This window comes from Odontomachus brunneus, unplaced genomic scaffold (genome assembly GCF_010583005.1).
Source record: "Odontomachus brunneus isolate Ranch 3 - 2012 unplaced genomic scaffold, Obru_v1 Obru_scaffold_030, whole genome shotgun sequence".
Taxonomy (NCBI): Eukaryota; Metazoa; Arthropoda; class Insecta; order Hymenoptera; family Formicidae; genus Odontomachus; species Odontomachus brunneus.
The window spans coordinates 1,175,163-1,198,041 of NW_022639480.1; the positions used below are offsets into that span (position 1 = coordinate 1,175,163).

At 46.0% G+C, this 22,879-nt stretch overlaps 2 protein-coding genes across 3 annotated transcripts in view; one reads left to right on the plus strand and one right to left on the minus strand.

The window, feature by feature from the left end:
* Positions 1-22,879, plus strand: part of LOC116843126 (tyrosine-protein phosphatase Lar) — a 754,320-nt gene that overhangs the window by 140,418 nt on the left and 591,023 nt on the right. The gene's annotated exons all lie outside the window — the stretch shown is intronic.
* The window catches only part of LOC116843131 (cell adhesion molecule 2-like), a 136,108-nt gene that overhangs the window by 34,611 nt on the left and 78,618 nt on the right, over positions 1-22,879 (minus strand). For both annotated transcript variants that reach the window (XM_032813239.1, XM_032813237.1), the window contains exon 4: positions 11,237-11,363. In XM_032813239.1, coding sequence (XP_032669130.1) covers positions 11,237-11,363 — 127 coding nt within the window. The remainder of the gene's footprint in view (positions 1-11,236; positions 11,364-22,879) is intronic.

A 22,879-nucleotide genomic window follows, 5' to 3' on the forward strand; every position in this document is an offset into this window, starting at 1 on the left:
AGAGAGAGAGAGAGAGAGAGAGAGAGAGAGAGAGAGAGAGAGAGAGAGAGAGTTGGCATCATGGAAGAGGAGGAGGAGGAAGTCGTTCGATGGCGATGCTCGACGCTTTCTTCATTATTAGTCTGTATTAGCCGCGCGAATTTCATTTTCTTTTGAAGCAACCTCACTGGTTGGAAACGGATTTATCTTTCGTTAGTTGGGTGATTCTTTCAGATAAATCCCCGTCGTAGTTAATAAGCGTGACGTATCAGGAGGGACGAGATGCTCTTCGCCGACGCCGCGCTTTCTCAATTACTGATCCATTACGCAGCGTATAAGTTTATATCTTGCCTCTTTCCTTGCGCGTTGCTCGATGAAGAACACAACACCGGAACATGCTTTTGATATCATTTCCGTCCCGTGTTGTGATTACGAGCGGCGTGATACCATTTATAAGTAAACCTACCCAAAAGTTATACTCCGATTTCTTTCTAATTTGGCACAAATGTGGAAGTACAAAAAATATTTAGGTCATATTTTTTTATTTTGGCCCACTTTGAGTTTCACAGACAGTTTATAGCTTTTTAATGTTCTCACTTCTATCATTAACAAAAATGCATAAGAAATAAAATTGAATACAAGATATAGTTAAATAATTTTAACAAAATCGGCTGAGATACGAACTATTCTAAATTTCTTTAGCCGAGATTCCAACTGAAATATTTTAAATCTGTGCTGAATTAGTCAAAAATGGTTTGAATCTCGGTCAAACTGAAATCCGGCAATTTTAATTAAAATTTTAACAAAATCGGCATAGCTCATCATTCTAAATTTCTTTAGCCGAGATTCCAACTGAAATATTTTAAATCTGTGCTGAATTAGTCAAAAATGGTTTGAATCTCGGTCAAACTGAAATCCGGCAATTTTAATTAAAATTTTAACAAAATCGGCATAGCTCATCATTCTAAATTTCTTTAGCCGAGATTCCAACTGAAATATTTTAAATCTGTGCTGAATTAGTCAAAAATGGTTTGAATCTCGGTCAAACTGAAATCCGGCAATTTTAATTAAAATTTTAACAAAATCGGCATAGCTCATCATTCTAAATTTCTTTAGCCGAGATTCCAACTGAAATATTTTAAATCTGTGCTGAATTAGTCAAAAATGGTTTGAATCTCGGTCAAACTGAAATCCGGCAATTTTAATTAAAATTTTAACAAAATCGGCATAGCTCATCATTCTAAATTTCTTTAGCCGAGATTCCAACTGAAATATTTTAAATCTGTGCTGAATTAGTCAAAAATGGTTTGAATCTCGGTCAAACTGAAATCCGGCAATTTTAATTAAAATTTTAACAAAATCGGCATAGCTCATCATTCTAAATTTCTTTAGCCGAGATTCCAACCGAAATATTTTAAATCTGTGCTAAATTAGTCAAAGATGGTTCGAATCTCGGCCAAACTGAGGAATTATTTGTATAAATATTTTTTTTTCAACTTTTTACATGTTTTGTTTAAATAATTTTATTATTTATACAAATAATTTTACACATTTGACTTCATATTCATAATCAGCAAACCAAAAACGCCTATATCTTATATTCAATTTTATTTCTTATGCATTTTTTTTGCACTTGATGATAGGAATGAGGACATTAAAAAGCTATAAATTGCTCGTGAAACTCAAAGTGGGCCAAAATATGACCTAAATATTTTTGGTACTTCTACATTTGTGCCAAATTAGAAAGAAATCGAGGTGTAACTTTTGAGTAGGTTTACTTGTTAGTCATCTCCGTCGTAAAAATTCACGGCAGCCGAGGAGCATCGAATTGGAAGGTGCGACGACCGAGCGTGAGGTAAAAGGTCAAGCAGCGCCCTTGGCGCGCCCGGCGAAATTTTATTACCGGCAGTAACACGTCCAGAGATTTTTCCAGCAGCGCGGAACTACAAACGCGTCTCCTCGAAATCCAGAAGAAGAGCCGAGGAAGTATAGAGAAGGAAGGTAGGAAGGTAGAAAGGCAGGAAAGGCAGGCAGGCAGGCAAGCGCGCCGGCCGCGATCACGTGGAGGAAGTCACGAAGTATAAACGACGTGGTTCCCGCGTGGCAACGTTGACGTTTATCTCGTAGTAAAGGCGCTGTCGGACATAGAGTTCTTACGCCGACAAATCAATTTACGTCCCCCGAGAAAAGTTCCGCGAAAACAAAAGGGGAAATGACGGCGGTGGCGGCGACCGCCGGAATCGCATTACCGTCGACAATATTTCGCACTGGTAGCGACCAGCTCTCTCTCTTTCACACACATATACACACATTCTTTCACTCACTTACCCACCCATTCACTCACTCACTCACTCACTTGCTCATTCTTTCTCACGCCCTTTCTTCAAACGTTGCATCGCTGTTCTGCCACGATAAGCTAATGGATCAGAGTAAACGCGAATTCGGGAATATCTCGTTTGAAACAGCCGCGGTCTCGATTCGTGGCTGCCTAACCACCGCGTCGATAGCACCGCAGCCAGTCGGTTCTCCCTAATCCTGATTAATTCAATCTTACGATTCTCCTGTTCCTCCGTATTTATGTTTTATCGTTATCACAGTCGATATACCTGTCTATTCCCATCGTAACTTGGCCATGACGTGGGTAGAGCGAACGAGAATTCAATTGACGATCTTGCAGACTTTCTTGCTACGTCGAGGAGAAATCGAAAATTCTAAGATCGGAATCTCAAGACTTGGAGATTTCTGTGATCCCTTTTTAATGCAATTTGCATTAACTCGCGCGATAGTGCTCACGGCTTTCGGCGTCGAACTGGCTGACGATAATATCCAATTAACGTGACGCGGTATCAACGGCGGAGATCGCTCCAACCGCAGCGATTTCTATTGCGCGGAATCTCGAAGACTCGCGGATTCTTGCGAGGAGCACTCGGCGATCAGGCAAATTCGGTGCGAGAGAAGTTCGTCGCAAGCTGGTTACCGCAGCGAGTGGAAAAATCATGACAGAGAGCGGGGAGGAACGCGCGATAACTTTCTCAAAGCGCTCGAGATTATTTGTTGGCATTACTACGGAAGTTTAACGCAAGAGCCTAAAGAACGAGAGAGTCTGGGAAAGGGGGGAGAAAGAGAGAGAAGGAGAGGATATGGCGGGATTAAGGGAGACGGGAGGTTTACCCAGAAGGTGTGGGTACACGTCTCTAGTACATCGCGAAAGATCCAGCTGTTGATTCGTTCTCGATGAAATTTCAGACTCGAGTTGGCAGGTAATTTCAAAGCCGCATGTTTCTTCCTCTTTCCCCTTTCTCTTCTTCACTCTAGCTTCACTTTATATCCATCTCTCTATCTCTCATTCTCTTTCTCTCTCGCGTTTTTGCTCTCTCGCCCTCTCTTATTCAACTTTATATCCACGTGTCTCTCCTTCGCGGCAGCTCCGCTCTCTGCGCGTTCCTGCAGTTCGTCTTTTTCATCATTTTTTTCAAGCACCTCGAACTCTCTCAGTTTTACCGGCGAATTAGCGAGCGCCATTCAAGTCGGGCGCATTCGAGCCCGATGGAGGTAAACGCAATTACGAACGAGGGCGAGGTGAAAACAATTTTTACATTAGACGCTCTCACTGTGCCTTTGGAGAAATCTAGAGATCCGCTTGGAGCTACCTTAAGCTACTTGCGCGCGAGATTCGCGCTAATGCTACTTTATTATTCGCATTACCCGTTACTTGATTTATCAAAATGGGGGTGAAATAATGACTGTGAAGCGGCATCAGCGCGCGTCGGCTGGCTCAAGCCACCTTCTTTATCACCTGGAAACATTTGCGATGAGAAAGTAGGGATCGCGATAATATCCGAGAAAATGTGAGAAGCTTGACGGTGTCAAGACGCGTCAATAATTAGAACTTCGTGTGCGGACGCGAGATGATATCGAGTGAAACCGCGTCGAAAGGACCGTATTTCAGCTTGATGTTCGATAAACAGTTCATCCCGGACCACTTTCCGCTCCCTTTCGCAAACGTCCTCGTAAACTTGGAAGAAGTAAAGGAAAAGAACGACGGATGTTCCCGTTCTATAAATCGCGCTCGGGACCCGCGACTACTTTCGCCGTGTCCACCCAAACAAACAATAACGTCGGTTCACAAGCGATGTCTCTTTACTGCAGTTCAACGGTGGTATCCGACGTAAATGTAAGAGGATTTGTGCCGGAATACCGTGTCGCGCCGCACTGAAATTCGCTCCACTTGCTCGTCGAGCGACTCGTGCAATCCGAGATCGGAAGCGCGCGATAAACTCCGGCAGAAATTAACCCTAATCGGTGTAAGTTTCGATCCGCGGATGGCTCAATTATTGTATAATTGTAATTTAAACGGAGGGAAATGAAGCGCGAATAAAATTAATAATTCGTAATCTACCGGTATGAACTGCTCTCTGAATCTTCTTGGAGTGAAATTTCACTCGAAAACTAGAGTGACCATCGAGTCATTCGAGTGACTTTTCACTCCTGTGGAGCGAATTCTCCACTTTTAAGTGGATGTTGAAGTCGATGACAAACTTGAACAATATCGAAGACATTGGTAAGACGATCGTCGCTAACACCATCACGCTACTCTTTTCTTATACAAATTTTAAGTAAATGTGTGTTGCTTCGCTTGACCATATTCAGCGGGAAATCGAACCACGCATACGTAGAAATGTTTCTGCAAATTTTTTCCGGTATTCTTAAGCTTGTGAAATGTACAGCAATGTACAGCAATGTACAGCAAAAGTATAGCAATGCTCTTGAAAAATTTTCTGTTAGGAGCATTCACATTTTCGGTAACCACAAGCTGCGGCATTTTTGGATTAGGCAAATATCACGCCAATTGGCAGCTTGAGATTTTACATTTAAAATATTTTTTCGTTTTCATCGAATATTGAGTAATGCTCTTATTTATTTTTTGCACGTACTTTCATTGTGTAAAAGCATTTGTAATTCTGTACAAGCAATACGACGTAAACTTTGCAGAAAAGTGTCAGTATTCAGTCGGTAAAGTTTTCAGCAAGTATAGACGTTCCAAAAGTTTCTCGTTAATTTAATAAGCGACACAGCATAGGATGACTCGCGCGATTGTCTCCGGGTCGACTGTTCTTCTCAGATCGACGTTCTCCCGCTAAAATCGCAAGACTCCTCGCACTTCGGTACACGTGGAACGGTGACAGGCTCGGTGGCGGCGAGCCGGACAGGATCGCTTTTGTCCACGGCGAGTTTTCCTTACCGATATCGGGGCAGCCATTGGAGCGAACCAGATTAATAGCCCGCTGTGCACAGAGGGTTCGGAAGATCGGTAGGCGACCGGGAGGGCGGACGGGAGGGCGCGGAGGGATGAGCCGATTCGGCTCACGTAATGCTCGTTACACGTCGGACGATATTAACGAGCGCGAAGGAGAGAGCGGAACTTTCGTGCCATCGAAAACGTGAATCGGAAGCGGACGCACCGTCTCGAGAATCAAGGGTTAGAGGGAGGACGATCGCTCGCGGAGACGTCTCACCCCGGTGTTTCCTCGGGACCACCGGGGGGGTGGTGGTTGTCACGTGTCGCGCGTACGGCCGATTTCTCGACGAAGCTACGGCGCCGGTTTCCCGCACGTCTCCGTCGGCCACCCGAGAATTGCCGCGGCAATCTCGCATCTTGTCGCCGTACTCGCGAGACGCCCCCGAATCGGACGTCTTTTCAACCCGCGGGATCCGTCACGAGCCCCGAGCTCATTTTTCTCATTTTTCTCGAGCTCATTCGAGAAGGTCGACCTCGGGAAGTCCGTCCTCTCGTGACTTGTTAATTTTTAACTAACAGATGTTTGCCCGAAACTCCTCTCGTAGAGTCGACTCTTTTTTTGCCGGCAAGTTCTGCACTCTTAAGCATGTATTGCCAAAAGTTGCCGATACACGTTGAAATAAAAACGTAATTACGGGGGACATAAGTACCGTTAAAAACAGAAGAGAAGATAGCGTACCGCTAAGTTAGGGGAGGTCTTTAGAACTTACACGGTACGAAAAATGTTCTAGATATTGGACCACTCCAGGTCGGCAACCGACTGACGCCCCATCGATATCCCGACCGTGTTAAGAAGTCGCACAACCCGGTGATTGAGCGGTACGCGGTACCCAACGATAATGTTCTGGCGATTTATGCTTATATAATATATTCTTATATATTATATAAGCATAAATCGATCTCGTTATCGTGTTAGCGGTACATTTGTAATGTCGGGTAGCTCGTACCTACATATATCAGAGATATGTACGGGAAGCTTTGTACCTCCTAAACAAAAGCTTCATGAATTGTTGCACCTCCAATCGAATCACTTCATGTATTATTATCTCGTGCATCTCGTGCTAATGCACCTCCTAAAAGTACCTCCTGTCAGCAGCTATCTCGAAATGTCGTTTCCATTTCGAAATTAGTGGCTCGAATTTGGAGGTAGTTCGCGATACACGTGTGGTCACGCGAGGAGTCACGCGTGGGAAGAGATTCGCGTCGATCGCAGTCACCTCATTCCTCGCCCCGTACTCGTCGCACATTCGCTGTTACACTATCCTCGTCGTTTGGAACGTGCAGTAATTACTCTCTCGCGAATAGGAGATCCCCGACGCACGCTCACTCGTCCCTTGCCACGCATTGCCCTTTTTCGCCGTCCTTTTGCCGCGCGCATCATCGCGATCGCGCGTGTAATACACCTGAGCCGTGCGTGATGGGTAGTTGGGCGTTATTTTTATTACAGCTTTGAGCGCGACGCTTTATTATCACACACTTTGTTCGTGCATACACACGTATGATGCACCCTCGGGCGCGCGTCGTCGTTGTGGACGCGCGCGATCTCTTCCTCTCTCTTGAAAGAGAGAGCTCGGAATAAGTTGAAATATTTTATACGCGAGCTCGTGGCTTCTTACGCGCGATGTCCACACACTTTCTCGTCCTCGTGCTCCGAAGCCCGTCGTTTCAACGTGCAGTTTCACTTTAGTCCTTACTCGGCGAGCGACGATGCGATTCCTTTACGGTCGAACGAGCAGTTCTCCGCAAACTCGGTTACGTCCGGCGATTCGATACGCCACGCGGATATACACGTGACTGTATGGTCGGACTTTTCCTATCGGCGTAAACGTCGTCAGACGATTTTTCAATTACTAGCCGTTGCCCCCGTGACAGTCGCTTGGCACCTATCGAAGATCCCTCTCTCTCTCTCTTTCTCTCCTTTTCTCTCTGCCCTCTCTATGCCGAGGACTCGGTGCGTTTTAATGCTGGCGCAATTAGAGCGGACACTATAACGCTCGTAAATTGAAAGCTCGAACGTGGAGTGTTCTTTCTCAGATGGGATTTTGTCAACGGCATCTGTCAGTTTCCAAGATCGCGTGAAAGAGGGTGGGAAACGGCTAGAACTCGCGGCTTGCCTGAAAAGCAGTAATGGGGATTTCTTCGTCTCCAGCTTGGCAAGATTTAACATAATCGCGAACTGTCGCTCGAGCTTCATTGCTCGACAGCGCCTCGTGAGATAAGAGGAAGAGGCGGGGGATGTTTTCTGGGCTTTAATAATTTGGAAATCTTGTAATACTTAGAGTATTAAGATATACCCTCTCGCGACGTGCTTATCCGCCACAAAGCGCGCCGCGTCAAAGCGAGTATGTAGTCGTAAAGGTAATTGCGTTTTACAGCTTGTCCTGTTGTACGCGACACAAAAGGACCTATAGACGGGATATTAAAATGTGAGATAAGGGAACAAGGCGAGCTTACATAGTTATTTTTTTTATTATTTTTCCTTCTTTATTTTCGTCGTGCTTCTCGTATAAAATATCGACACTAAACACGGGCTAACCTGCGAGGAGAACCGCGGTGTAAGATTGTGTAGAGCTCTTTGGAAACGAGATTTTTCGTGACTAAAAGGAATCGTTCTCGCGTGAGGATGAATCGCGTTTGCTACACCGAGAGAAGCATCTAAAAAATGAGAAGAAAATATTTATTCGCCGAATAATAACATGTTTGCTTAAATCTGAATTCTTTTATTTAAGCAAAATAAACAAGTTGCGGAAGGCTAAGGTTTTAAGAAAATGCACATTTTCTCACTTCAGACATTTTATATTGGCATAAACACTGTCATTAGTATCCAACGAATAAGTATTCTTTGTTTCTTAAATATTTTTTCTCGCTCAGTGTAGAAATATTGTGCATCGGTATTATATGCGTGTACGTTCAATTTCTCGGTGTGGAGTAAAGCCGATTTTGAATGCTCGACCTGATGGGTGTCATACATTCGTGAGGGAAACATTCCGTTCGTCGGCATTTGTTATCCCTCATGTAGATCATGAATTATGGAACCTTCCATAATTCTAGGTAGACAAAAATTCGTACAGATCGTACGATCTGTAGCGATTCACGATAATTTGTAAAACATGCAACTGTTGTGGATTATCGGCGAGGGTTGAGTGGATTAGGTTTGAGCGACGGAGACAGTTCCGCCGAATATGGTTAGCCGGAAAAAGAAGAAAAAAGAAAATCGATAGCTATGAATTTTGTAGCGACTCGATTTTCCCGTTTCGCGGGCGCGTAATCACATTACAGGATCACCGATATCGCGTGTCCATTAAAACCAACGGACCTTTTTTCAATGAACGTATCGCGACCCACATACCTGTCGCATCACGAAAGAGAGAGTAGGGAGAGAGAGGGAGGGAGAGCACGGCTCGCGGACGCAAGAGAGCACGATGCATCGTCGCTCGCGGCACGCTCTTTCCGCGCGGATCTCCGAATTCAGCCTCATCCAGCCCGTAATATAAAGAGTAGATTGGCGCCGCTAAATCTTTGCGGAAGGCCGTAAAACTTGAGCGCCTCCCGTGTACGTTGTTGAGCACAATGGCGTTCTATGATATACGATGCACATTCCCTCGCGCCCGCGCGTATATACGCGAGCCGTAACGCGTCGTGATAGTGTGTGTACTATACCCCGTTCTCTATTCTCTTTTCCTTTATTCTCTTTCCTCATTCTTTCGCCAGAAACCCCGCGAACGAAGGGGCATGAGGCATCGATAAACACGCGATCGGACGCTCTCCAATTACGCCTTCCCTCTCTCCCCTCTCTCTCCGAATTACTTAGCGCGTGCGACCTCACTTGTAAGCGAGTCTCCAACGGTATCATTGTTATCCCGACGGTGTCGCTGTGCAGAATTTGCGAAGTCGTGCGAAAAGTCGCAGTCTTCGTTGCGCTCTCGCGTTGCACAACTTTTTGCGGCACGGTGGTTTTTACCGTGAGATCACCCGTTACATCACCAAATCGTAGCTTCAGGTAAAAACTGTAAAAACTGATGTGTTAAATTTAACATTTCATGTGTCCCGAGTGATCCACTCTCATGTGTGTGTAAATTCAATACAAAACAAATGTGGTAAAAAGTCACACTCGTAATATGTAAAAAATTTACACAAGAATTTAACACTTGAATACCGTCAGGAATCACAGTTTGTGTTAAATTTATATATGTATAATGTTAAATTAATTAAAATAAAACGTTACTTTAACATTTGAGAGAAGTATTAATCTACGGTTTTGATGACATGAAAATGTTAAATTGACATAATCTATGTTTGACATATTAAATATGTCAATTTAACACAACCTGTGATTCCTAACAGTATTCAAGTGTCAAATTCTTGTGTTAATTTTTTCCATATTATGCGTGTTGCTTTTTAACACTTTTGTTTTGTGTTAAATTTACACATAAATGAGAGTGGATGATTTGGGACACATAAAATGTGTTAAATTTAACACATCAGTTTTTACAGTGATCTCGCAGCGAAATCACCGTACAGTAATGCACTCTACCGGTCATTCGTTTTGGTAAAAATAGGAAAAAAAGAAAAAAATTAATATTTCAAAAGGAATGATCTCTTGTCACTCGAGCTTGTCACGTGACGTGAAGTATTTTATTAGAATCCGAATTTTGAAGGTCCTGTGTTTCAAAAGATTAACGAAATCATCGGCTGCGCGATAAGTCAGTCGGGGGCAGGTGAAGATCCCCCTTCCCTCTCTCCACACCTCCTGGTGCGATATCGTCGGAATACACGCGGTAGATGAACCTTCCGTATGACAATGTCACAATGATTCTGCGATCATATGCCCCATCGGAATCCGGCTTAAAGCGAGCCGAATTAATCCGTGATATCTCGTTGGATTATACGCGGCAAACGATGTCTCTCTCTTCCCCTTCCCTCTCCTCTCTTGACGAACAGACGTTATCATCGACGGCGACAAAGCCGCTCGTAAAGCCCGGCGCGTTAAGCTCCTTCACGGAAACAACGTTTCCGTTTATCGAGCGACGGGACAAATATTTTCGAAACGAAGTTTGCTCATCGTCCGCGGTTTCGTTCGCGGTCGGGAGGAGAACCGATATAGTACCCCCGTTCTCGTTCACCGATTTCTGTAACCCCTCGCGCGCGACATTAGAGCAAATCTTTCGTCTTTCTCCTTTACCTCCCCCTCCCAGCCACCCCGACCACCACCCGCTGCCACGGCCTCCCTCTCTCCCTGCCCCGAACTCTCCCACGCCTGCGCTACGTATGCTCGAACGAATCGAAGATTTTTCCATGAAATTGGTATCGTAGATCAGGCCGAAAGCTCCACTTTGTTTGACCCGGAGGCTCTCTCCAACCTGTTACCCGGCATCCCGGATATATCGACGTTTAAGACGTATCTGCAGGAGGTCGCCTCCGAAAAATTTATCGGGCACTCGCGATAGATTTCACGATTTGTCTCAAAATGCGTCCGTGACGCATCGCAGCGACGCGTCGGTCTTCAATTCGATTTATTTCGCGCCGTGGCTGCCACCGTGCACGCGAGTTCCACCATTGAATGATTTATCGGAGCGGACGCGCGCGCGCGCGCGTAAATCTAGATTTAAGCTAATCCGTTGCTGTTAAAATATTTCTCTTGCCGAGGAGGGAAGAGGGAGGGAGGGAGGGAGGTCGCGTGCATTCTTCATCGACGATGCACTTGTTCACCACGATTTGTCGCGATTGCCATGCGCCGGCTCGCCGAATTTGTTTTAGCATTAAGAATTTACCGACGCGCGCACGTTACACGTACCACGGAAATGCGATGGGACGCGTGATCGTTTTATTGATTCCCCCTTTCGGATGTGAGGGAGTTGTTCCTTAAAAGAGGAAGACTCTCGATTTCGCGTGAAAGATTCAACGGCGGAAAACAATGGCGCTGAACAACAATGGGATACGAGGGGGCATCTTACTCACGTCAACTTTAACACCTTCAACGTGATAGCTGTGCTTCATGGGCTCCCCTCGGGGTATGTATCTGTAGAATTCCTCGTTGTCCTTGTACCATGAGATGGTATACAGACTGTCTGTCTCCAGATCGTACCTGAAACAAGAGATTAAGCGCGGGACGTGTTATTAAATGCATTCCAGCTGTTCGCCAGGCTACCGTAAAGACACCGATCGCACGACGAGCTTCCGCTCTCGCGCGACTGTCCTTCATCATCGCGATATTCTCCATGTATTCTCTCATCGTATTGCATTCTACGTCGTCTTACTTGTTACGGCAAAGCAGAGAGTCGACGCCCTTCTAATTCTTCTATACGCGATCCGACATAATAATCTCAATATTCATAAAACTCATGCGTGATCATTCTGAGGGAACTAAAAGATCACCTTGAAGTAACTTGCGCGAATATGTAGGTAAATCGCGTGCGTAGAAAAATATATACTGCATTTAACTTGTCGCAAATATTTGATAAGTTTATACACCCGTAGAGGGAGTACAGAGAGAGTAAAAAGGTGTTTTCCTTAGTAGTAAAATAGCATTTTTCCGTGTGTGGTCAAGAAATTCGATTGAAACTGGACCTAGTAAATGTCAAGGCTGTTATGCTGGTTCGCGCACGGAAAAAGCAATTCCGTTAGTGTAACTGAATTTTCCGTTGTTTGGTAGAAACAGGGCTCGAATGAAAAACTCGGTTGTAGGAATGGAAAGAGGTTTCTGTAGGAGGTTTCTATTCAGTCAATCCTCAGTTATCGAAAGCGAGTTTTAATACAGCAGAATGTTCCGGCAAATACGTCCGGTTTGCGCGGTAACAGAGATATCATTTCACGTCGTCGAATTTTCATCTGGTCCCTATTCACACAGCCGGAAGTTTCTTCCCGCGTATGCACGCGCAGTATCGACCAATTCCTAAACCACGTCCCGGGTCGTATCTTGACGCGTCGCGAATAATTCCCGCCATCTCAGAAATGGAAATCGACGCTCGTATTCAGAGTTGACTTTGCAAGCGCGGCGTATCGGAAAAGTATATCGGCTCGAGCCGGCATCGCGGCAGTTATCGCGGCGGAACGTCCGCCGACTTCTTCCGCAATTCCGCCTGACGGGCCCGCGAGAAAATGGAACATGGTTTGCGCGCGATATACGCCCCGGTGCACAGTTCATCATCTCGAATCTTCATCGCGAATTGGTGGCGAGATGCTGCCGGCTAATTGTACGGGTTCCTGCATGGTCGGCCGATGCGCCTACTGCCTTTGCTACTGAAAGGATACCACCACTCCCCCGTCCATCCATTCACAAGCCACTTTTACTGTGAACGCAATTTACGTATCCACGGACTAATCGGTTCTGCGGTTCATTCGGCACAATAGACGACTCGTGGAAACGAGCGGATGCTGACGAGCTCGGGAATAAAAGTGAAATGGTGGACGCGCTTCGCTCGCTAGCTAGCTCCGCGCGCCAGCCTCAGATCGTATCCTTAATTGGTCCTCGTTCGATTATTCCTATCGACGAATCGTCGTTATTAATTGGAACGGTCCTCTCGCTTTTAAGAGGCGGCATGGATACAGTTTCTCCCGCCTCTCTCTCTTCCTCTCTTTTCCCCTTTCCTTCCGCTCTCTTTCTCTCTCCTTCTTTCGTTCTCTTTCTCTGCGAGATGATTTCGTTCTTCAACGTGTCACTTATTAATTAGGGTACAGAGTCGCTTGTGTATCGCCGACGGCCGATTAATTTCGAGCGTCTCTGGAGCCACTCGATATCTCTTTATGAAGTCTTAATAGCTCCCCGAAAGCAATTTGCGTCGAGCCTGCACGGTGAGCAACGTGTGAGCGACGAGCGCGTTAATTTCGCGCGATCAAATATTAATCTTAACGTTTGCGTCTCGGCGGCGCGTGTGGTCAAATCATCGACACACCCGGCGGGCCCGGTGGTACATTCACTCCTCTCCGTCCTCCCCCGATGAATTTGCGCTTTCGAGGCTCGCGCAATCACTTCGCGAAATTATTTCACGACGTGCCGTAATTTCGTGCGCGTCCGCGCTGTGCGCTCTCCCGGGGGTGTAGCTGGTTTTCCCGGCAGGTGATTGCAATGCGGCGACCGCGGATTCCGTAAAACGTCAGCGTGTCGCTGACCGTTCGAGAAGTCGCTGGAGGAGTCGTATCACTCGGTGACCGCGATCGAACAGACGCGGCCGGAAGACACCGAGATCGCAAACGCGCGATACCATCCCAACCCCTTTCCTCCCCGAAAGCGCTGGTGTGTTGTTTTAACGTGATTACGCTTAGCAGGAAGAAGAAGATCGAGAGGGAAGAAGGAGGAGAGGAGCGCTCGCGTGACAAGACTCGAACATAGGGCGAGCACTATTACAATAATTGATCGACACCCCCGGCTGAAACTCGCGGCGGCCCGTCGTTTTGCTGATCGAGAATTATTACGCTCGAGATGGCGGGCCCCGAGAGTTTTTGCCGACCGCTTTGAGCGATGGACAAGTCGGGCTGGTCGGACAGCAGCAGTCTCTCCTTTGTTATCTCGCGCGCCGTCTCGCACGCTCGATCGATAATCCAACTTCTCCGGTACACACGACTCGAACCCATAGGATCTCTGCTTAAAAGAGTGCTGGAATTTTGAGCGAATGCGCGTCGGGATTATTAAGTTGGAGGTTAGCGTGGAACGCAAAATGGAGCGTTATCGACAAGTCGATTCTCGCCGAGAGAACGAGGAGAACGCCACCCAAACCACCACTACCATCGCCACTACCACCATCAACCTCGTTCCTCTCGTGTCCCCTCGTTCGGTCCGAATAACAAATTAGTTGCAAACTCGGATCGCCGTCGCGAATTCATCTTCATATATATGATTCTTCATTTGCAATTAAATTCCACCTTTGATATTACGCTCGGGGCGATTGATCCGAGCGAAAGAGGGTCCTTGCTCCGGCGACCACGCATTTGTCGTTTTCGCCATAATCGCCCTTCTGGATAGCTCTCTCCTCCCTACTGTTCCATCTCGTTAAATTGCATTTCAATGGAGTTTCTCGGTCATGCTCCGATGAACCTTTTGAGCGGCTGGCTCGCCAGTTAGGACAAAGGAAATCGCGTCTTCGGTCCTATCATCGTCATGTTCTTACGAGTGACGCGTTCGCAAAAGTAACTGCATGCCGCGCTCTCCTGAGGCGACTCGCCGCGCGTCCCGTCCGCACTCGTTCCCGCGACCGCGGGAAATCCGTGGATCCGTGGAGGCTGTCCGCGGAATTTCGCGGACGGGGAAGAACGTCCAGTTGCAAAAAATGCACTCTCTCCATCAAAACCGCCTCAATTCGGTCCTTTGCGAATCGACTCCGGGGTAAAACTCAAACGTTTCAAACGGGAAGCGCCGAGAGATCTCGCGAGATTCAATAAAAATGGTCTGACAGTAGTGAAAACGTCCAAATTTGACTCGCGATTATGAGATCGGGAATGATCTCTAGGACGTTTCCCCGATATAGAAGACGGTTCTCGTGAGTTGTGCTTTCAAACTGATCTCGAGATTCAGAGCTGCGAATACGATCCACACACATATACCCACGCCGATATATTCGTCCAAAGCGACGTCCTACTTTTGGTTCCCTTCAGCTCGATTTTCCAAAAACTCGCACGAGAGGCACCGCACGAAGGAAAGACGCCGTATGGATGCGGTTCGCGTAAGAGAGAGACGTCATCTCGGTGATTTTCAAGGGACGACGACGACGGTCGTCGCGCGGCCGTTTCAGAAGCGCGAGCTGGAATACACGCCAGCCACGTGGTGGTGGTCCGCACCAAAGATTCCGCGAGTGAGCCGAGCAGCTCGGCGTGTACGGGGCGCTATTCCCCGAAGAGAGGAGATCGCGCAGAGGAGGCGGTGCTCCGGGTCGCGTTGGACACGTCGGATGCGATAATGCACGCTCGGCTGCAATGTCGGTCTCATTGCGCCGTTGCACCGTTGCAGCGACGTACCCTGGGGGGGCATTCGTGGGCTGTGTGTCGGTGTCGGCGGTACTCTACCGCACACCGTGTCCCCCCTTCCCTCCTCCCGGTGCATGCAGCGCAAAGCCTGGAAAAGGGATTGCCGCATTCGAGCGTAGGTGCACAATTTCGAGCGCCGCGTCGTGGGATTGATTTGCATTCTCCGGCTCATTTGCTGGGTCGTGTCCTGCGGGAATTCTTTCCCCTCCCCCCCACCTTTCTCTCTCTCTCCACCTCTCTGTCTCGTTCTGTCTCTCACACATACATACATACATATATACATACATTTACGTAGCCACCCTCGTAGCCGTCGCTGCTCCGCTCTTCCACCCTTCTCGTTTCCCCTCGCTTTCTTCTCGCTCTCTTCATTGCCTCTGCGGTATGTTCCTCCGATCCTTTATACGCCCGTCGATCTCACCGTCCCCTTCCGACACGCGTAATCTCTTCGTATTTTTAGCGGATCATTATTTATGCGGTGCCTTTGTTCTCTCGTCTGAACTCTCCGGGTTTCTCGGGAGATTTCCGGACCTCGAATCGGATCCTTTATCAGAGGTAACCGACGTCTCTCGCTTTAACCCGGAGAGTTGTCGGATCCACACGGGTGAACGATGAGTGGAATGGCGACTCCTTTGCCGCTGAGTAGTAGCGATTTGTCGAGGAGTCGTTAAATGTTTTGTATCTTGCGCCGCGACACAGAACCAACCGCGCGCGGGCGATGCACAGTTCGAACTTAAAAATTGTGCATTTCGCACACGTTCGTTGCTCGATTTTTCGTGCAGCACGCGGAACATTGTGAGCGCGAACATTCGCGTGCTTTAGAATTATATGAATACATTTCCATAATTTATACAGTCGATGCAGCATGCAGTAATTCGCACGATATAAATATTCGCTGTATTGTCTAAAAAGTGACGGTGTCAGCGCGGTACTGCGCGGCGTACCGCTGATCGATTTGTAGCGGCGCGATAAAATTCAGAATCAATATATAATTTGATAAGCGCGAAATATCGAGTCGCGGCCTGAGCGCGCTCGGACTAATAAGATCAGGGAAAATGTCGCAGTGATGAATGAGATTCGCGGGGCAATCGAGGCGAAATTCTACGATCAGACATCGCGAGAATGGAGAGAAACCGTGGAGGAACTCCTAATAGGAAATTCTCTGTGGTGAAATTATACGGAGGAAGGAGTACGTAATATTGAAGCCAACGTAGCGATGAATCTTCGTTTGGGATACGCCAATCGCATAAATCCCATCGTGGAAAGCGTATTAGAGGGCGTCTATCGGGCAGATGAAAATACTAAGGCGCGATCGGACGATCTTCCCGACTTATTTCGTTGCGCGCGCGCGTACGAAAGAGAGAGAGAGAAAGAAAGAGGGAGAGTGGCAAAAGAGCGAGGCGCGCCGATTACGACGACGTAATACGGACGAAACAGGAAAATTGAGGGATTCCGGCAGACAATGGTATTTTATGTTCTCTTTCTCTCTCTCTCTCTCTCTCTCTTTCTCTGATTAGCCGCACGTTTTCGTTTGGATATGCGGCACGTCCAATAATTCTACCGGTGGCAAATTAGCGGTGCTGGCTTCAAAGCTTTGTTGCGCTAAATAAACATGTTGGGAGTATTAATTAAAACAGGGCTGTCAATCTCGCGGCAACTTATGCGCGTCCACACAACAAATTGGTACACGGATTCGCAATGCAGGAGAGGAGTATACTCGCGCATTTCGGTCCTATGATTTTCTACACATTATCGCTAATGGATATGCGATTAGTGTAATCAAAGTTTATTGATATTGTACGATCGCTCGCGCGCGCGCGCGCTCACGGATACACATTCGCACGCATGTTCGCTGTTTCTCGTTTTAAAACGTGTGTATCGCTCTGTCATCAATGCGAAAGCAGGATTTGCGTGCCCGTAATAATTACCTGATTTGATTTGCACGTATAAGGATTTAATTATGATCATTTCAATAGATGTCATTTCGCCATTATTTAATTATTTGCGTCTCCATATAAAATCGATGTAAATTGTACGAGTAATCCGCGACAAGAGATGAGAGGGTGGACGGCTCTCCCGAAAATGATGTCGGAAGAGAGGAGCGTAGTTTTCGCGCTCGTGGTTCCCCGATCGATTTCAATCCTGGCGAAATATTTTCGGGCACGGGATCGATAACAGCGAGGTGTAGTCGGTCGCGAGATGGTTTGAGCGCCCGCGTATTAGAGATGATTTTCGCTTCTGGAGAGTTGAATTGCGCTCGCGAGAAATGGGAAGGTTCAGAGGTGACAACACGTCGAATAAACTGAGCGGAGAAATGCGCTGGGGCGAGAGCAAACTAATTTGCGTTTCATGTGTATATCATGTGAGATATTTCGATGTCCGCTCGCAGTCTCCATTTGCCGCGCGACCGTTTACGAATATTGACATGTCGAACGTTATCGAATGAATAAGTGAAGCAATATTGCTATTAGTAATTTATTGTTTTCGCTATTTTTTATTGAACACTTAGATAGGATTGTTAAGCGTTGGCTTGGCTTTCCCCGACTCGACAATTTAATTAATTTCACTGCCTACGTTTTCATTCTTTATCTTTTTCTCTCTGTGTGTGTGTGTGTGTGTGTGTGTGTGTGTGTGTGTGTGTGACTCGAATCTAAAATATCTGGCTATACATACTCTGTCCTTTCTGAAAAAGATTTTATTGAAAATTCACGTTACATAAGTTATGAATCTAACTCATTGTTCATTTAAGGTTAGATTAACTCTTTCTTAGATTATTTATATTAATTATATTTTATAAGAAAATATAATTAGAAGTATTCATGCGTGTCTCGATTATGGATCGACACATATTACATGTCCGTATAATGGGTTATACGATACCCAATTTTATATTAATAATGGTTCACATTAATTACATACTGTAATCTATATAAAATAATGGTATATGTATAGTGTACAGATTACTAGCAGTTCCATAAATCTGACAAAAGAGTCAGTAAAATATATGAGAATTTTAGTAGTCTGGAAATAGACTGGCATTATTACGAAAATTGTAATAAAATATAGCAAAAATGAGCATAAACATGATAATTTTCACTACATTTATAATAATTTTTACTATGACTTCTTATAAATCTTGATCATAATGCCAGTCTATTCCCGGAGTACTAAAATTGTCTATTGCAAATTTTTAGTACAATATTCTCTTCGTGTGCTTGATAAATCCCCGTCTAAAGATGAGCAAAATACACGCGTCCCACGCGAATCGACGTTTGAATATTTATCAAATATTCTTAGATAAGCGCTATTAAGTAAATTAAATGCAGTATCGATCGTCACGAACGGCGCCAAATTGCTGCACCCGATATCTCCTCGTTCAAGTTACGTAAATGCGAAGCGACGTCTTTCCATCGCGGAGTCCTTTCGAAGTGTCTGCATGCGGTATATCGCGATTCAAAAGTCCTAATTAAATACGCAACATTGGGTACAAGTTCCGCGAATCTTTGCGGAAATCTGGTAGCTCTTGGCTACATCTTTGCTTCGCAGAAGTGAAATGTCAATATCGCAAGGCGATCTCGCGCGCGCGCGCGCGCATAAAGTTTCTTCCTCTCTGACAAAATAATTTTGCAACTTCGGCATATGGTGGTTTCCGCGAGTGGAGAGTGTATGCGGAACTCGTCAGTTAAATTAAACCGTAAATCAATGTAAATTATATATATCGTGTCGGAAGCTTGGTAATGAAGAGGATCACTTCCGACAATAATAGAATTCGAGAAGATATTTTGTCGAGAGCTCGTTGTTGGTAATTTAAGAGATATTTTATTTTCACTGGGATATCGATATGGCATCAAAATCAATATGTACTCGCGACATCCCTCCGTTTATTGACAGCTTTAAAAAAAAAAACGGCGATAAAACTCATAAACTGGAATCTGACCGAGCGTATAATAGAATCTATTCAATTTCGAGAGGTCACATGGTCCAATATTGCAGTGCATCGTTGCAGAATTTGCACTGTGACTTCGGACGCTGCGAGAAGTGATAAAGGGATAAGCTGTGAGTCAAAACGTAAGCCCGCAGCTAAGAGCGGAGAAGCTCGTAAGATTTCTCTTCTTTTACGTCTCGCGCTCCAACTTGTCGCATTGTTGTGTTGTACATCATCGCCTTAATACACAGTTGCGTGGAGCAAGCTTTTCAGCCCTTGCAGACACCAGGAATGGAATCGTGAAGAGTGTAAGGTCGGCAATAATAAGTAGCGCCGTAATGTAGAATCTCTCTCTCTCTCTCTCTCTCTCTCTCTCTCTCTCTCTCTCTCTCCCTCTCTCCCTCTCTCATCTCTCCTCTCTTTTCTTGAAACAAGGGCGAGCGCTGTAAAATGTCACGAGAGTAATTTCCGCGAAAAAACAAAAGATACCGATTCCTCCTCTCCATTAGAGGATATAAGCGTTTAGCCGTTGAGCGAAGTAATGGTGTAAATTATACTTTCCTTCCCCGGGAGAAGCAAAGAACTTGTCGCGCGGGGGCGAAAAGTACATCTATTTGACTGTAACATCCTCAGAGCGAGCCCTCGAAAATACCAGATCCGCGAGATCCCGGCGCCCTCAAGAACAATTATGCAAAACGTAAATCGCAAAAACGGTCTTATTTCCGCTTTTGCGATTTTGCGCGCGCGCGACTTGCATTCGATGAGTTTTTCTCGGTTTCATAATTGATAGCACTCTTAGTCTTGGAGCGACGGCGGCGATGCGGTGCGATAAACCTTAACTATTGACTATAAATTTCGATGATGCACCGCGGGAAACCCGGAGCGATGGCAGGACGTGGAGCAGAGGAACCGATTACTTCTACCTCCCCTCCCTTTTCCATCTTTCCAATCCGTCTCTCTCTCTCTCTCTCTCTCTCTCTCTCTTACACACACTTTCTCTCTTGCTGTCTCAAGATTTCATTCGCCGCCGTTGGATCGGCCTGCCAGTCGGATTAATGTTTCAGAAATTCAATTACGAGTTCCTTGACAGCTGTCTGGGTTGAGTGGGATCCAATTAATGCTCGTGATACGAGCGTTGTTACCGGCTCTCTCTCACACCTCCTCTCCCATTACAGGCTCATTAAAAACATCGAGCCGGAAGCGCCGCGGAAACAAGCGCGCGATAACACACACGTGAGGAAGAGTGGACCCGCGAGTGGTGAGTCGGACACGACGGTATCTTATAAAATACGAGGCAAAATGACGAGCGGTTCGCTCAAGTGTCTCGGTTTATGCGATAGTCGATGCGACGGACCGCGTCGTACTCCGGGGAGGACACGACGGCGAGGTCGAGAGGGGTTAAAAGCGCAGGGAGGGTCGTCGATCGAAGGGCACCCGGGCGAACGACGCTCCGTGCGCGCTCCACTTTCTCTACGATTTCTCGAGACACCGTGGAAAAAGCGTGTGTTCCAATTTGCAGGCGCTTCGCGCGCTTTCACAGTCTCGTTTACGATGTTACGTGGTGAGCATATTGTTTCCCTCCGACAAATACGATACGCTCCGCGGCGGAATAACGTTGCGGAAAAGCGATGCGGTATTACGTTCGGCCGGTATTTCGTCTGGTGAACGTGTTAATTGGAGCAACAGTCGCGCGCTTCCTGAAAAATACGTTTGAAATATGTTCCGCGACGGGCGTTATGTTGGAGCAGTTTCACGCGTCTTTTTCACTTGTTGAACAAAAGAAAGATAAAAAAAAAAGAAATGAATCTTCGTTTTGTGCGCGCGCGTTTCTTCACGCACGTGCTGTCGAAATTGCGGATACATTGCGGAGAGGAACGTGTGCGACACGCGTGCGGATTAACGCAAAGTAATTCATGCGCCGTACGTGCAACCGCAATGCGCACGATATTTTACGAAAATCGCGTGGAAAAATATTCGCGCGTCCGTTTCGACGCTCCACGAATGCATCCCGAATGCACCGTCATTGTTAGCCATAAATTAACGCGTTAATTAATGTACGAGCGCAATCCAGAAAGCAAAGATCGTATAATTTTAAAAAGTTAAGAGAACATTTTATTATTTAATTTTATATGTATTTTTTAACACACACTACCTTATTCTATTTCTCCGTACAATCACCTCTTTCATTTGAGTATTTATCTATCAAGTATTTGTCATACTTGTTCGCGAGGTCGATCTACGTCATGCCGTTGTTCATCTATTGAATTTTTCACGCCACTTTCTCACATTCTGTTAATTCATTACCGTATCATCATACATCTTCAATCGACGACAAATATCGATAGCTCTCACTTTCTGAGTGTTCACGCCGGGATTTTATATAGCACAGGGTTTATTTTAACTTTCACAAAAATACGTATTAAGGCACGTGTGACTCTCGGGATACTAAGAAAACAGGTTAGGAAGATGGATCAACCTTGAATTGGGGAGGAACCTGCGCAGCGACTATGCGCAAACGGTCTTTGCTTTCTGAATTACCCTCGTAGGAATGTGATGGTTCTGACAGAGTAAAGTAAGGAATTCCAATTGCGACGATAGAACAAGAATGTACTGTGAAACACCGAGTATTGCGAGAACACTAGACGGAAAAACAGTGTGGTTGGCCGACACATAAATCTGGTTGCGCGGACTCGTATTCAATAGTAAAATACGGAACGACTAATTATGTGGTTGCTGCAATCACAGAGCAATTGCTGAGTTGCTTGCAGCAGTGGCGATATCTGGTTGCTCCAACCAGAGTGTGTGCATGGTAAATATCACCCCGAGCAATTCCTGGTTGCCACAACCAGATCATGCGCGACTGCATTGATGCGTGCGTGTGTGTGTGTACCTGAGTCATATCAACCATACACATTACTATCAAGACGAAAGGGTGATATGATAATGCTGCTCACAGCAGAGCTGAATGTTTCACCATATCTTTTTTCCGTGTAGAGCATCTCTGAAATGACTCGCAGTCAACTGCTCTCCCGAATATGCAAGCTCTCCTTAGAGAAGAACTTTTCTAAAACTGCACTTTCCTTTCTTCTCTTCTTTTTATATCCTCTCCTGAGACGCGCGACACACTTAGACTTAACTATCATACATACTATGCGGTAACTGTATAAGTAACACCTCCACTCGCGATTTCTACATTAATAAACTCATAACGACAGATGAATGTCACGATGATATAAAAGACGATGTCGTTAAGATGATGATGATAATAATAAGAACAACAAGAGTGCAATAAGAGCGCGAGTTTTGAGACGTGCGTTGACTGAGGGAGATTTTTAAGTGACGCTCGCAGATGGAGGGGCGAAAACACGTTTCGAATCGGGTCTTGGCAGCGCGGAAACGTCTAAGAGAAAATGTTTCCTAGCGAGATAAATCGTCCGTCATATAAGAATAACAGAAAAGTTTGAATTCAATATCGCAGCGTCGCGCCGGTTCTCGTTCGTAAGTTATTGAGTTTCAAAGTGCAATAGTCAATTCGACGGTACGTGCCGCGCGTACGCCGTCGCCGATTCGCCGGCGGTCGATGTGACGAATTTTACTTCCGAACTTTGAAATCCAATAACTCACGGCTCGGTCATCGAATCGACGTGTTACCGGACGGTTTGCCGAGTTTCGGCCAGGCTCATCGTTCTTCATGCATTTCGCTGTTCGCGACGCACGAGGGG